The sequence below is a fragment of the Dendrobium catenatum genome, unplaced genomic scaffold (genome assembly GCF_001605985.2).
Source record: "Dendrobium catenatum unplaced genomic scaffold, ASM160598v2 fragScaff_scaffold_231, whole genome shotgun sequence".
Lineage (NCBI taxonomy): Eukaryota > Viridiplantae > Streptophyta > Magnoliopsida > Asparagales > Orchidaceae > Dendrobium > Dendrobium catenatum.
Window position 1 is genome coordinate 11,723,998 of NW_021318693.1, and position 15,949 is coordinate 11,739,946.

Sequence of the window (15,949 nt, forward strand, 5' to 3'; positions counted from 1 at the left end):
TTCTATTAGCCATTGAATTTAAAGGAGTTATTCTCTTAAAATGAATATTAATTAATGGATTGAGTGGTATGTCAATTAAGAGGCTAATTATAATTTTATTTTATAACTTAATGACAAGTTGCATCATTATAGTATTCAACGTACATATAGGTGAACCTGCCAATCATTGCATCAAAATTGAGAAAAGTATTATAAATAATCACAAAATAAAAATGAATTCACTTTAATATTTAGAAGATCAACTTTTCAACTTCAAGGTAACTTTAATGTTAGCTTAACCTTGATAAATTCTTCCTTAGTTCACAATTTATGCATCAAGTGCACAATTATATTAAATTTACTTGCTCACATTTTTCATAAATATTAAACTTATGAAACAAAATAAGTAATATCAAAATTTAGTTTATAACATAACCTAAATATCTTTCTTACCTTCTCAAGATTTAAGACCATTTCTATCAAGTTGCAGAGATAAAAGAGATGATAACAAGGATGATCTCCACCCCATCATTGGATGGGACCTATAATCTAGATAATAGTAGAGAATACACGCATCCTCGTTGATTTGAGAAACAAAAATCCTAGTTGATCGGTACATTTTCAAGGGAAATTTAAAAGTTCAACCTTCAACAAAGTTGAAACTATGTACACAAGTCTTATAAATGGATGATAGATTCTATTGAGAATGTGGTCTACTTTGAGTCAACTACCTCCCTGTTGAACAAAAAGACGCCCTAAAGTGCTGCTTATTTTTCATTGATTTCAAGGAGTCACTTCGCAAATGATTCTTTCTCTTCTTGTTCATAGCCATCACATTATTCATTTTGTTTAAGAGTTTGATCATTGTCAATTTGATAGTGTTAAGAAGTCAAAAGAACTCATAAGTCCTTTTGACAATTACAAGAGCTTGACGACCCCTATGTAAATATATGACTCTCTAGATGAGATATTGAACTTTAAGGATCTATAATCATATTGACCTCATTTTGTATGAGGTTGACTAAGCCAAACTTAAATTCAATCCAAACCCAAATCAGATCGAAATTAAATTCAATTCAAATCAAACCCAAATAGCCTCAAGTAATAGTCACATATTGGCTACCATTTGATCTCTTATACTCTATCTCTAAAAATCACCTAATTGATTGAAAATGATATGAGTAAATCACCCAATCAATCAAATTCAAAAACCAAAACCAAATCCAAAATTTCAAACTAAAATTCAAGGCCAAAATCCCTCGTCCCATAGCCTATTTTGAGTGATTTTTTTATCACCTTAAAGCCAAACCAAATGATCTTAGAATCATGATTTGTCAATTACATAATGATTAGTCATGTCCCTAGGGCCAACTCTCCAAAATTGAGTGCAATCCAAGCTCTCTAACCCCAAAAATTCTTTGAATTCCAAAGGCTGTAAAACCTTCAAATATTTACAGCCCAAGCCACTAGACCATACATCTTGTGGGATTTAACCTTGGAACCCTATCCAAAACCCATGAACTTGCTCATGATCCTTGTCATAACATGTTAAACTCAAAATGAAACCTTTTATGGCCCCTGGTTGACTATGGTTGACCATGGGACCACTTAAGCACCAACAACCCTACATTATAATCAACAAACCCGGTGCATTGCCCCTTTATAGAGTACTGACCTCTTTGACTTCAATCATTTTTTCAAATCATCCCATTATGAGCTTCACACATTGAAGGCTTCATTACTAGGTCCTTGAACCAGTGATTGATTCATTTAACTTAGTTGAGTTGGCCAACTTAGCTCAATTGATCAAGTACCTTGGTCACTTCCAATCAAACCATAGATCATTCTTGAACCTCACCAAACTTCCCTAAATATAAATCCTTGTGAATTGGACATGATTGTTCATATTGACTCATTCGCCAGTTGACCTAGTCAACTAAACCCATGTTTTGTCAAACCAGGTAAATCTGGGTCAACCCAATGAATATACTCAAATTAGACTCCCTAACCTCTCAAGACCCTTATATTACATGTTTCAAACTTACTCAAACCCTCCATGAGTCAAACCTAAATTGGTTTGACTTGGTCAACCCCCAAAGTTAGTCAAACTCAAGCATACACTCACTCATTCACTTAAAATACCCAATTCTTGACTTCAAACCCCTTGTATCTATTCCTATAACATGCAAATACCACCCTAAGATCAATCCCAATCAAATTTTACTGGTTGAATAGTAAAACAATCAACAAAATCTCCAAACATAGTCAAATGGTTAACACTTGCCATACATTCCATTTTCCTCCATGGTAGCTCACCTAGCCTATTTAAAACCACTTTAGAACATTTCTAAATTACTCTTAAGCTCGAGCTCAAGCACTGGTTTGTCCTGAAATGGTAAGGTTGTCCCCCTCCCATGCTAGACAAACCTAAAGTCACTCTCAAGCATGCAAGCACCCCCTGGCTTCTAACCACCTAGGACAACTATTGGGCATCCAAGAGAGGATTCTGAGCAATCCTAGCTGTTCCCCTAAACTCTAGGGTTTTGAGTAAGCTAAAACTTAAGAAACCTTGATTGGAACCAGACTTCAACCCAGACCTCTTCCAACTGCTTTGAGATTTTATTTTACCTTCTTAGAGCTCTCTCTACATTCCCCAATTATTTTTCAGCCATTTGGAGCTCACCGTTGGTGAAGGGAGGAGGTGGTCGTGAGCTTATCTATCATAGCTGTTTGAACACTCTATCCATACCTTCTCCAGCCTTGGTTTCTTCATCAAAGTTAGCCTAAAGGTCTCAATAAAGAAATTTAACTCTCAAACACCTTCTAATATCACCTTTGTTGAGGTAAAATCGAAACTGTAGGTTGTTATCTAGGTTCCTAGATAGTTAGCTATACACATTATCCCAAGTCTTTCAATATTTTTAAAGGATATATATAGCTATTAGGATTTACTGTCAAAGTTTTAGTGAAGATATATCTTCTCTCTAAAGAGTTTAAAGTGAAACATGGGTTTAGCGATTCATTTAGCTGGAGGAAGATCACAAAGTTATGGCAGTTTGACTCATTCTATTCAGGTTGAACGACCCTAATCAGCAGCTGAACTCATCAGATCGAATGTTTGTTCCCTTTTATTACATCATAGTGGAGTATCACTTCTGGTCTGACGCAATTGCGACCCTTTATCTCTACTATGCAGATACAACGACCCCCAGCCTATCTGACGTAGTTAAGTAATCATTCACATTATGCCACATGGTTGACCATCACAATCCACTTGGCCCCATCACGCAATGCCGCGCGCGTGTAAAGTCATCATCACAGTTAGTTTTTTAAAAACCTATTAAAAATGAATTTAAACGCCTAAACTTTGTTAAATCATAAAAAATTCATCTCTTCACCAAAATTAGCAAATAAATACTCTATGGATTTGGATTTTCAAGCTCTTTACTTTAAAAATAAATTCAAGGGATATTATTCATTATTTATGGAGAAATTAATCAATATGTATTTATAATATTTTGATAATTCCACCATAGATATTGCTTGGATTGAGTTCAATTTTGGTAGGGAGTTAATGTGGGGTGTTACTCACTTTCTTGAATTTTCTTAGCTCCAATTGAATATCCCATTAAATTTAATTGAATTTTCAAGTGTATGGGCTGAAATTCAACCCAAATAATAGGAAATTCACCATGCTTAATCCACATAGAGTTAGGCTTTATAATTGATATGATTTTTTTATATGTATGCAAGGGTTAGGCACACCAAAATTCAAATACAATTGAACATTAGAGAACCTAGGAAAAATAATTATGAAATTTGTTTAGTCAACTTAGAAAAATCCTAAAAAATTCCACAAGCAACCAATTGGGGTGAAATTTAAACCGAGTAAAGTTAGTGATATTATACACCCTAGGAATAAATTTGACATCACTTGATCTTCAAACTAAAAAGAATTAAAATCAACCATTATAATGGGGTTAAAACGTTAAAAAATTATAATAAATATAACTTAAATCCAAAAAAATATAAACTAAGGTTCAAAATTTCTCATAATTAAGTATCTAGTCAAAGAAAATTAAAAACTCCATCACCAACCTTCAAAATAAATAGTAATTTGAAAATAATAGAAACTTATTAATTAATAAAAATAAATTACTAAAAATTTAAAAATGCCAAATAAATTTTAAGCACTTCTAATCATTCATAGGAGCCATTTCTGACATTTAGGGAGAATTTTAAGAGGTTTGGAATTAATTTGGTACAAAAATAAGAACTTCACTAATTAAATAATTCATTAAAATGATCTAACTTCTAAAGTTCATAATTAATTTAAAAAAACTTCAGATTAAGCAAAATTAGACATAGGACTCATTATTTTGTTTAGCATTTAAAAAAAAAATGTTAAACATTTAGAATTCATTGAAATAAAAAAGTGACATTTGGTCAAATCTAGTTCATTAAAATATCTAAACTTCTAAAAATTATAACTAATTCATGGAAAAATTAATTCAAATAAACTAAATTGCATTAAATTAGAAATAAAATCAAATATTTATTAAAAAAATTTAAACTTCTAGAATTTATAATGAATTAAAAAAAGTCAACTTAAAGTCAATCCCGTTTAAGGACATTAGTTAAGAACTCAACAAATTCAATTGAATCTCATAATTAAAAAAATCAACCGATGTAAAGAACTTAACATAAATGATCAAAATGCTAATATAATTGCATTAAAAGATAATTGTTGGGTAAATCACGCATATGAGACTAAGTTAGCCCCAAGAAAGAAGAAATAAACCTTATGGCCTTGATGTAATCAAAGACAATTTTCGTTTAATCTAAATAATTAGTCAATAAATTATTTAACAAAATAATTATGATAATTTAATCAATAAATGAAATCAAATTTAAATCCAAAGATAATCTTCAAGTAATAGAGGCCGACGAGGCTATTAAGTTTGTTGCGTCCGGAGGATATACACGGCGATAGAGTTTTAACTATACGTCTTAGTTTTGCACGGATATACAGCACACACACAAAGAAAACAAGACTTTTTACGTGGAAAACCCTTAAAAAGGGGAAAAACCACAGGGCCTAGCCTAGTTGAAAATAATTCCACTATAATTTGAGTCGATTACAAAGGGCTGACTCGCCTCCAAGGGCGATCAGATTACAACTAGCAACTGTTCGATAGAAGTCTGGTGTTAAACCCGGTGTCACTTGGTAGTACCCTGGCGTCACTTGGAAGTTCGGGTATTAGTTGGTTGTCTGGCCTTAAGCAGAACGTCGTCGGGCCTTGAGCAGAACGTTGGGCCTTGAGCAGAGCATTGGGCCTTGAGCAGAGCGTCGGGCCTTCAGCAGAACGTTGGACTTTGAGCAGAATGTCGGGCCTTAAGCAGAATGTTGGGCATTGAGCAGAACATCAGGCCTTCAGCAGAACGTCGGGTCTGTTGACCTCGATTTTGCCCAGACCCGGGCCTAAAGAGTTGACTTGGTCAAATTGACCAAGCCAGACCCTATGGCCCTCCCCACTGGGTTCAGTGGGTCGAGTCGAGTCTGTCGAGCCCGAGCTTGGTCCCTGGGTCAACCCGATTGACCAGGTCAACCAGAATTGACCAAATGGGACCCTTTAAGCCTAAAATCTTTTTTTAATTTATTTTTCATGGTTTCTTGAGCTCGAGCCCCACCCCCTTGACTCCCTTGATTGGTTTGACCAAGTCAATCGTTGACTTGGTCAAACCAAGTCTTAAATAGGTTTAAATAACCTATTTAGAGCCCAATTAAGACCCAATTAATGCCCTTAACTCCTCCAAACGTTTTGAAACTCCAAATCCCGCCTAAATCACTTGATCTAGCCTGGTGATGGAAATTTAAATAATTAATAGTAAATTTCTAATAAATGAGAGCCTTTATTGTCACGCCCCAAGATCTAACTTGGAAGAATTATTCAGTCGATCCTTTAAATCAATCAATTTGTTAGAGCTATCTATAGTCTTCAATCAGTGACAAACAACCTAACAAAAATTTAAAATTTAAACATCAATGAAAATATTTCTATTCAATACCCAAAAGTCATTTACAATACTCAGGATCTTCAACCATGATCACATATCCATCCAGTCTTGAGTATAAAAGAATAACTATAACAAAAAGGAACAAAAACCTGAATATTCTTGATCAATCTCACACTCCTGCTCCCTTATCCTGACTTGAAATCATTACCCACATATAATGAGCTTAAAAAAGCCCAGCAGGTCACCAAATACCTACAACTGAAATCAAAGCATGGTACAGAAGAAATATGTATGTCAATAAGTCAAATCATAGCAGTCACTTACACATGATCATTGAGCCAATACATAAACAAAAATTAGTGCATAAACAGTAATCAATACAGAAATGATAATCAATACAAAAATAGTTGAATCCATAATCATTAGTAATAGAATCAATGAATAGTAAAAAAACCCAAAAAGCTCAATGAACTAGTACATACATCAAATCTCTATAGTAGTTATCGTATCTATAAAATCAATCAATTCGGTAGAGAAGTCATCGTATCTAAAACCTCAGTCAAATCATTAAATAAATACTCGAATCAGTAATATCAATCAAATCAGTCAATAAATCATCGTGTCAATAATATCAGTCGTATAAAGAGAGACCATCAATTTATTAATATCAATCGGTATAAAACATCAAATCAATAGTATCATTCGTGACTGTTGAAATCAAACTAATGCAGTAGAATCGTATCAAAACATACACATGCAATTCCAGTTATTCAATATCACGTGCTCAGTGTATCGCATGCAATCCAATAATCTATATCATATGTTCAATGAATCACATGTCACTTACTCAGTATATCATATGTATAATATCAGTACAGTGAATCAGTAGTATCAGAGCATGTATCAGTATTAGTAACAATCCAGAGATATAACATTAATGCTATAATAGTGAAATCATATAAATTTGTACAATATCAATAAAATCGTATAGTAATGAAAATAATGATGAAATACATGCTTCCAGTAATCACTCTCAACAAGTAGAAGCCCTGGCCATTACGGTGTTTTTCAGTCTTGTATCAGTATCAGTATCTTTATATCTGTTGGCTCAGTAAACAGAGTCGTCTCTTTTTGCCCGTCAACATAGTAATCATCTCCTTATAACTTCCATCAGTAATCACGTGATCAGTAGAGGATAACACCAAACCATATTTAAAGGAAAACCCATCGGCCCACCATCATGTATAGGTCAATCAGTCTCCAACCAACAATTCAACCAGTCTTTACTTATCTTTCACACACACAATATTATCACAATAATATAACAGTAATTTCAATCATATAGTCACATTCATCATCATCTCATCAGTGCATTGTAACCGTAAAACATGATTTAGCTCAATTTAGAAAATCCTTTAAATATCGTATAATAGACAAAAGTCATTGTATAATGCATAATTTTAAAAAATTACCAATGATCGTATAAAACAATGTTTCAAAACTTTTATTGTACTGTAGCAATATTTTTCAACATCCAGATAATTTTTTATTCGATAAAAATCCAATAAAAATTAGAATACCCGGTGAAAAATCTCCAGAAAATATTCAAAACGTGTAAAATCATATTATCTATAACATACAAAAAGTTATGTGGTGAAAGTTTCGTCAATATAAAGATAAGCTCATTTTTGGTAACAGAAACACAAATCTGAATAAAAAAAATACCAAAACACGAAATATTTAAAATAAAAATAGGATATGAATTCCTTAGTGCGAGACGAACAATTTTTCTAATTGCGACGACGGACAAAAATTGCTTCGCGGCCTCCAAAACCAAGCTTTTTTCCTTCTCTTTCTCTCTCTCCAGCTTTTTCTCTCTCCTCAAAACAATCAAACAGTCCTTTATATATATAAAAGGATATTTACATTCGTATGGACGATATTTAATTTTTGTTTCAAGACGATGGGCTTTGTCAAAAAAATGTGTTCAGCTCGTACAGACGAACTCAGTTCGTACTAATGGTTCGTACAGACTAAATGAAGAAATTTTCAACTGTTCGTCCGTACTAAGTCAGTTCGTACAGACAAACCTGCACCCAAAAAAATGAAATCTGGAGGGTTTTACATTTATACCTTTTGTTATACTCCATTTGACGTACGTAAGTGTATTGAGTTTTATGGCTTAAGGTTTAAAACACAATACAAGGAGTATTTAGTCATTTTGTTGTGATTTTCTCTATAAATTACTATTGCAATTTTCTATATAAATTACATTTATTGGCTAACATGCAGGGAGCATGTAGTTATTTTAAATTTCTATGTGTAATTCAATTTAAGATTAGTGAAAGTCACTTAAAGAAAGACATTATATTAAAGATATGAAATCCAAAGAGAAAAGAAACATCCTTAGTGGAGAGTTCTTTTCCTTTCGATATTCAAATTTGGATGAATATAAAAAACTAAAAGAAAGAAGGAAAAAGCCAAAAAGATTTGAAAACCAAAAGAAAACGCCTTCCTTTAAGATGAACTTGCATGATTCTCTAGGATTAGAATCTGGGTTATTGTCCGTGGAGCCTGACCATCACTATTTTTCTTACAAAATTGGGTTATAATTAAGTGATATTTGCTACACGACCTTTCATATTTATTTGATATAAATTGATGTTTTATGATTTCATTTAATTACATATTTTAGAAATTAACTATTTTTTAGGGTTATTATTTACGTGTGATATTTATTTTAGCTTGGAATGTGATTAGGCTCTTAAGGACAATAAAATTTTTCTACTTCTAATTAAATAAAAAAAGGCTCATATAGAAAGATAAACGATATTAGGAAGTAAGCCCCGGCTCACTTGGAGTTTTTCATGCTTACATATATATCTTCTCTTCTTGCTAGGAACCTCCCCGCTTGCAGGTCATGACAGACCCTTTGCTCTATTAGGGTGCAACTCTGTCTAGAGGATGTTGTGCATGTTTAGAAAAAAAAATCTTATTTTTATGCCTATTTTAAAGTTCACCACTTGTGATTTTTATATAGAGGGCCAAATTTGCATGCATTACAGTAGAAATAAATAAAAGGCAATTAATTAAGATTTAATTGCATTGAGCATAATCACACAATTACTAAGAGGGTCATTTAGAAAATTTTCTAGATATCAGACCAAATTTCTCAAAAACTTAAAAAACAAATCTTACCTATCCTTCATAAGCTCAGAGTCATGGTTTTAAATCATATAGGTCGTTTAGCTGGCTTTCCAATCATACCAATATAAGTCCATAATACATTAGTTGGGTTCAGGTCATTATTATGTAATGATCCAACTTAGACATAGGTTTAATTTGTGGCAGACCAAAAATCATATGTCCTCAACATTGGGAGTTTAATCCAAAAGTCTAATAAAATATCAACTCAAAATTAATTTTTTCTCATAAAAAATTTAAAGCCCAATATAAGATATGTCGGGGCACTTCTGAATAGTTTTCACAATCTCAAAGTGCTCCCTACCTTTCATCCTTTGGACTCTAAAACAAGTATTCACATTTGATCTAATCCTGATTGAAATTCCAACAACTCTTCCTTAATATCACTCTTTGAAAATTTAAATAAAATTTCTATAATTATTCTAATTGAGAGTATTCATAGGAAGCCTAAACTTTATATGATGTAATTAACTTCGTAGGAAGCCTAGCATTCTTCTATTATCTATTATTTTGATACCACTTTTCATGCACTGAGATCTAAATTCTCTGTATTAACTAACTAACTAACTTTGATACCACTCGACATCCGGGTAGAAGTCCTATGACCGAGTTGAAGTCAAGTGGTAGTCGGCCACCAGGTGGAAGTTCGGCGGTGGTCGATGGCCAAGCGGTGGTCCGACAATGGTTAAACTGAAGTCTGGCTGAGAACGGCGGCTGGGCGGTGGTTCGACGATAATCGGGTTGGAATCTGATGGTGGTCATCGACCAGGTAGAAGCCCGGCGGTGGTTGGCGGCTGGGCGGTGGTCTAACAATGGTCGAGTTGAAGTACGACGGCCGTAGACGGACGGATAGAAGTCCAGTGGCTGTCGGCGACTAGGTAGAAGTCCGGTGGCGGTCAGCGCCATAGCAATGGTTCGATGATGGTCTGGTTGAAGTCCGGTGCCTGTACGTCAGTCGGCGGCCGGGTGGAAGTTTGGCGATGGTCAACAGCCGGACGGTGGTGTTAGAGCTCTTGCAACTTTAGAGCTCTCTCCAATATCTAGACAAAGGTCAACCTCATGTAGAGAGTGTGGGTCTATTTATAGATTTTCATGAGTGGCACACTCCGTAAATATAGAGAAGATCCGATGCATGTTCGGAGTGCTCCATCGGATGGCTTGTATTGATTTTCCGGATCATAGAGAGTTTTTTAAATATTCAAGTGTCTAAATGATGTCAGAATTAAGTGATCTTGGGCTCGTTCGATTCGTTTCGCCGAGTCGCTCAATTTGATTATAAGCATGCCATATTTGAATATTATTTTGTCATCCAAATAATGCTTCAAACCTTCAAAATGTGGTTCGAGCTCCCGATTTGGACCCATTTGGGCTTGGGTCAGACCAATTTTTGTGTTGTTAGGTTTGTATCTTTGAGACGTTCAGTTTGACTATAAATTTGTTGAAATTAGAATTTAAAATATCCCAGATTTAATTTTGAAACTTTCCAACTTGAATATGTCTCGAGATTCGTGCACGATCAAGGCCATTTTTGGTGATGTATCAACATGAATTACTATTATCTTTTGGAAAAATTATTATGGCCTGGACATCATCCGGACTTCAATCATGCAAAAGATATGTGAATTTTTTTCTTTCTATTATGGATGGGATGCATACAAGAGAAAAAAATTCATGGACGATTAGCTAGGTCACACAGCTCACCTTGGCTTGTTGGTTGAGAGCTTATGCTTCTAACTAAGAGGTCTTGGGTTCAAGTCTTTATGTATGAGTTGTGTGTGTGAGTTTGCCTTAAATGACCTAAATGTTCAAAAAAAAAAAAAAAAAAAAAAAAAAAAAAAAAAAGCTAGGTCAGAGTCTCCGCAAGTAATAATTTTTTCACCTTTTGAAAGATTAAATTTACCGAAGATCTTACTATGATGCATTATTGGTCGTACAGTTACCAAAATAGGGAGAATGATTGGCAAATGGTAAAAGTTGTCAGGCCATCGACATCACCCGTGATACGGAAATTATTTTAAAACAATTTATCATACAAAAAATTTATTTTATAAAAAAAAAACTGATAAAAAATTTACTTTAAAAAACGGGGAAGAAAACTGTGCAAACAAAATACAACTCTAATCTTCAACTTCTCATCCAAAAATCCAGAAGAAAGAAGCAGCATGGAGATTCTCGGCGCCGCTATCATTCTCTTGATCTCAACAGTATTTTTCCTGTTCGGTCTCCTTCGAAAACCCAAGAAGCAGCTGACCGGACTCGTCGTCCCAGGCCCCAAAAACCTCCCCATCATCGGCAGCATCCATCATCTCCTCGGCCGCCGCCGCCTTCCCCACCACTCACTCCGTGACCTCTCTGCTGTCTACGGCCCCATCATGCGATTGAAGCTAGGTGAGATCAATACCATCGTCATCTCCTCTGCCGAAGCGGCAAAAGAGATTATGCAGACCCACGACATCATCTTCGCCTCGCGCCCCATCACTCCGACCATCGATGCTCTCTTCTACGGAGGAAAAGGCGTCGTCTTCTCCTCATACAGCGATTACTGGCGCCAGATGCGTCGACTCTGTGTGACGGAGCTGCTCAACTCGAAGCGCATCAGCTCTTTTCAAGCCGTAAGAGAGCAGGAGGTTTCCCAACTCATGCAATCCATTACAGCAGCCCCAACCGGGTTTGTCATCAACCTAAGCCGTGAGCTCGCCAACCTCGGAACCAACATCATGGTAATGTCAGTCATCGGCGGGCGGTGTGAGGACCAGAAGGTGTTTTTATCGGCTCTCGGTGAACTTGTAGAGTTGAACACGGGTTTCTCCATGGTTGATCTATTCCCCTCGATTCCCCATTTCATTAGCCGCATCGTCGGTATTCGAGCGAAGCTGGAGCGATGCCGATTAAAGCTAGATCGAATACTAGAAAAAATCGTGCAAGAGCACCATGAGAAGCGAGCTAAAAACTCCATAAAAGAGGAGGATCTCACGGACTCCCTTCTCAGAATCCAAAACGATGGTGGCCTGCAATTCCCTCTCTCCAATGACGACATCAAGGCTATCATTAATGTGAGTTCACAATAACGAACTTAAAGAATCTATTGTTTAAACTACTCATGCTTAGCTCGATTGGTGGGCATGTTCAGTTGCGAACACCCATCTCGAGTGGCAAACACCCTTTCAGTGGGTTGGGAACCCCCATCTCGAGTGGCAGACGCCTCTCAGTGGGGGTCCCAAAGCGCCGGCTATAGGTACAGTGGAATTGGTGGCCCTGTAGGTCGGATGGTATTTACGGACCGCCAAACGAGCTCGTCAAAGCTAGGCATGACAATAGATGGTTCCTCTTCATAAATAATAATAATAATAATAATAATAAAAAACTATTGTTTAACGCTTTACTAATGCCCTCCATCTTATTTAATTAATGTAGGATATTCTTGTAGCCGGAAGCGAGACGACTTGGACTACCTTGGAATGGTCAATTTCAGAGCTAGTTTGCAACCCGATCATCATGAAGAAGGTACAAAAGGAGGTGAGAGAGGCATTTGGCTTTGGCATGACAAAGATAATAGGCGACGAGGAGTTCCTGAGCGGCAGGCTTAGCTACATGCAATTGGTGATAAAGGAGACATTGCGGCTACACACTCCGCTACCCTTGCTGCTACCAAGGGTGAACCAAGAGAGGTGCGAGGTGATGGGCTATGAAATTCCTGCAAGGACTACGTTAATGGTGAACGCGTGGGCGATAGGGAGGGATCCTAAGTATTGGGAAGATCCGGAGGTCTTTCGACCAGAGAGGTTTGAGGAGAAGCATATTGACATGAGGGGAGCTAACTTTGAGATGTTACCCTTCGGTGCTGGGAGGAGAGTTTGCCCGGGGATTCAGTTTGGAATGGCAACGATTGAGCTGGCTTTAGCGCATTTGTTGTACTATTTTGACTGGGAGTATCCGGCTAAGAATGGAGAGTTGTTGGACATGACTGAAGCTTTAGGAGTTTCAACTAGAAGGAAGTCGCCACTTTGTTTATTGGCCACTCCCTGCATTCCAATCTTTGATTCAGAAGATAAACTCTCTACTTGATCTATATCTAGTCGATATGTTTTTTTTTTGGGTAAACCCGGAGCTAAAAGCTCATATATTAAGAAGTAAAGAAAATCAAATTACAAGTAACCTGAGAAAGAAAATTCTAGCAACAAAGACTAAAAACAGAAAATACAAGGACTACAGCACGAAGCCAATTAGAACAATAGGCATAAAATAGACTCAGAATAAATGCACAGTCTCATTCATCAAACTAATCTGAGTGTGATATGATGAATTCCGGGCGGATGCACTGGTTGCCCAAAAACTGAGAACAGAATCAGCAAGTATGGCCCTCGCAGAAACATCCAACCCCCCATAACGAAGATCCACAAAAGCGAACCAGGTTGCCTCGCAGGCCCTCCATGGCTCGGAGAGACTGCCATTGCTCATCATAGTCCGGATGCCAATCCTCCAACCATCTTGCCTGCTATAGTCCTTGTAATAAACCCAGGATATAAAAAGTATCCAGTCCAGAAGAAAACTGGGTTGAGAGAAAAGCACCAAAACCTCACAACCCCAAAAGTTAGTATCCGCCGTTTGGTGAAATTCTAAACACCAAAACTGTGCCAAAACCAAAAACCAGGGAAACAACAAAACCCCCGCGAAGACACAGTTGCATGAATGAAAATTTTCCTGGGCCTGGCGGTGATAAAACGTCCTCCAGCCAACGAACAAAACATAGAAGATGTTTAGGTGTTCAAAAAACTGTGAGAAATCTTTGTCTTGTTTTTCCATTTTGAGATTTTTAATCGAACAGCCATCGAAATATTGCAAATGACTTTAGCCACATTATCTCTAGAATTAGAGAAACGACGGTTGTTCCTTTCCCTCCAAATGTAATAAGTAATGCTGCTAATGACTAAAAAGCAGAAATCTTTGCCAGCTCTATTTAATAGCACAGAATTTTCAATGAAGTCCAAAGCTTGAGGCAGAGTGGGCCTAAAAAAGAAACTGGAAAACTCTGGAAGAACCGTTTTAAGAATGTAAAAAGAGAAGTCACAAACAAAAAATAAATGTGTATGATTCTCAAGATGTCCCGAGCAAAGAGAGCAATTAAGAGGCACCTGGATACCTCTAAAATGCAAGTTATCCGCAGTTTTCAGTTTTTGAAGCCTAGCCATCCAGGTAAAACAAGCGAATTTAAGGGCATGGTTCTTGTGCCATATAGAAGTATACCAATCAACATTTGGTAAATGGGAATAGAAAAAAGCTATGAATCTTTTAAAAGTCCAGTTAGCAGTGCCTTCCCATAAGACTTCATTTTTTTCCTTGATTTCCACAGCCTGCAATCTAACAAAAATGCTCGGATCAAGATAATTAGGAAGATTCCAGGAATCAGTCCTAATAAATTTATGAACTAAAACATCATCCAGGCCTTGCACTTGATAATTTTCCCCAATAGTATAACCATTTATCCACGGATCCCAGATGAAAGAAAAGTTGCTGTCATTGGACACAGAAAATTGAAGCAGCCCTTTAATTTTATAAAAAGTTTCTGATATACTATGCCAGAATTTAGATGCAGTAGAAGGTGGGTGTTTCCCAGGTGATATAAATTTGGATTTATACCACCTACAAAGCATATTCTGATTGTTATAAAACCTGCCTATAATAGAGCAAAAAACTCCAAAATAAAGAGCTTCAATAGAAGGTATTCCAAGACCCCCAACAGATTTTGGAATGTTGACTTTAGACCAGGAAATGAGGTGTAATTTCCTCTCCACTAAGTTGTTGTGAAAAAGAAACTTTGAACAAAGTTTGTTGATATAAACACAGCACCCCTTAGGTATGATAGATCCTCTTATCCAGTAAGCGATGAAGTTGGTGATGGTAAATTTCAGGAATTGGATTCTGCCTGCAAAAGAAAGAAACAAGTTTTTCCAACCAGCAAGTAGAGCAGTAATTTTGCTCAGTAGAGGTTGGAAGTGAGTAAATTTAAGTCTTTTAGGGGAAATGGGGATGCCGAGGTAAGTGAGGTAAGGACTGATGTTGTGTATGCCCAAAGCTTCGCAAATGAGGTTGTTACAAGGTTCATTGGAAGAGAATATGACAGCACTCTTATTAGGATTTATGTGAAGGCCAGATAAAGAGGAAAAAAGGTGTAAACAGCTATTCAAATGATTGGCATTGTCAATATTGGAATCCCCCATTACCAATAAATCATCGGCATACATCAAATGATTGATGTGAAGATCGTTGCAGCAAATTCCCTTGAACTGATTTGATGAGGTAGGGTCAATGAGAATATTGGATAAACCATCCATAGCAATACAGAAAAGCAAAGGGGACAAGGGGCATCCTTGTCTTAGACCCGAGGTAGAATTAAAAAATCCTTCAAGTGAACCATTTAAGCAAATAGAGAAATGCACATCAGTTATGCAACCTTTTATCCAAGTGACAAAACTATTAGGGAATCCTTTTTGTAAAAGCCTAGCAATAAGAAAATCTCTAGATATAGAGTCAAAAGCCTTCCTGATATCAAGTTTAGCACAAAACATCTTTTTATTTCCTTTGAATTCTCTTAATAACTCAGCAGCTAGAATAATGTTGTCGGTTGAGCATCTCTTTGCAATGAAACCAGATTGGCTTTCATGAATAATATGGGGAAGAACAACTTTGAGCCTGTTGGCGATGACTTTAGCAACAATTTTGTAAAGAACATTACAAAGAGAGATAGGTC

General features: G+C 36.3%; 1 protein-coding gene across 1 annotated transcript; it reads left to right on the forward strand.

Annotated features, from left to right (window-relative positions):
• The first annotated feature begins 11,329 nt into the window (after positions 1-11,329).
• LOC110106863 (cytochrome P450 CYP71D312-like) lies at positions 11,330-13,266 on the forward strand. Its single transcript, XM_020836926.2, has 2 exons — positions 11,330-12,254; positions 12,616-13,266. The coding sequence occupies exons 1-2, from the start codon at positions 11,364-11,366 to the stop codon at positions 13,264-13,266; spliced, it is 1,542 nt and encodes a 513-aa protein (XP_020692585.1). The 5' UTR covers positions 11,330-11,363.
• The last annotated feature ends 2,683 nt before the right edge of the window (positions 13,267-15,949 follow it).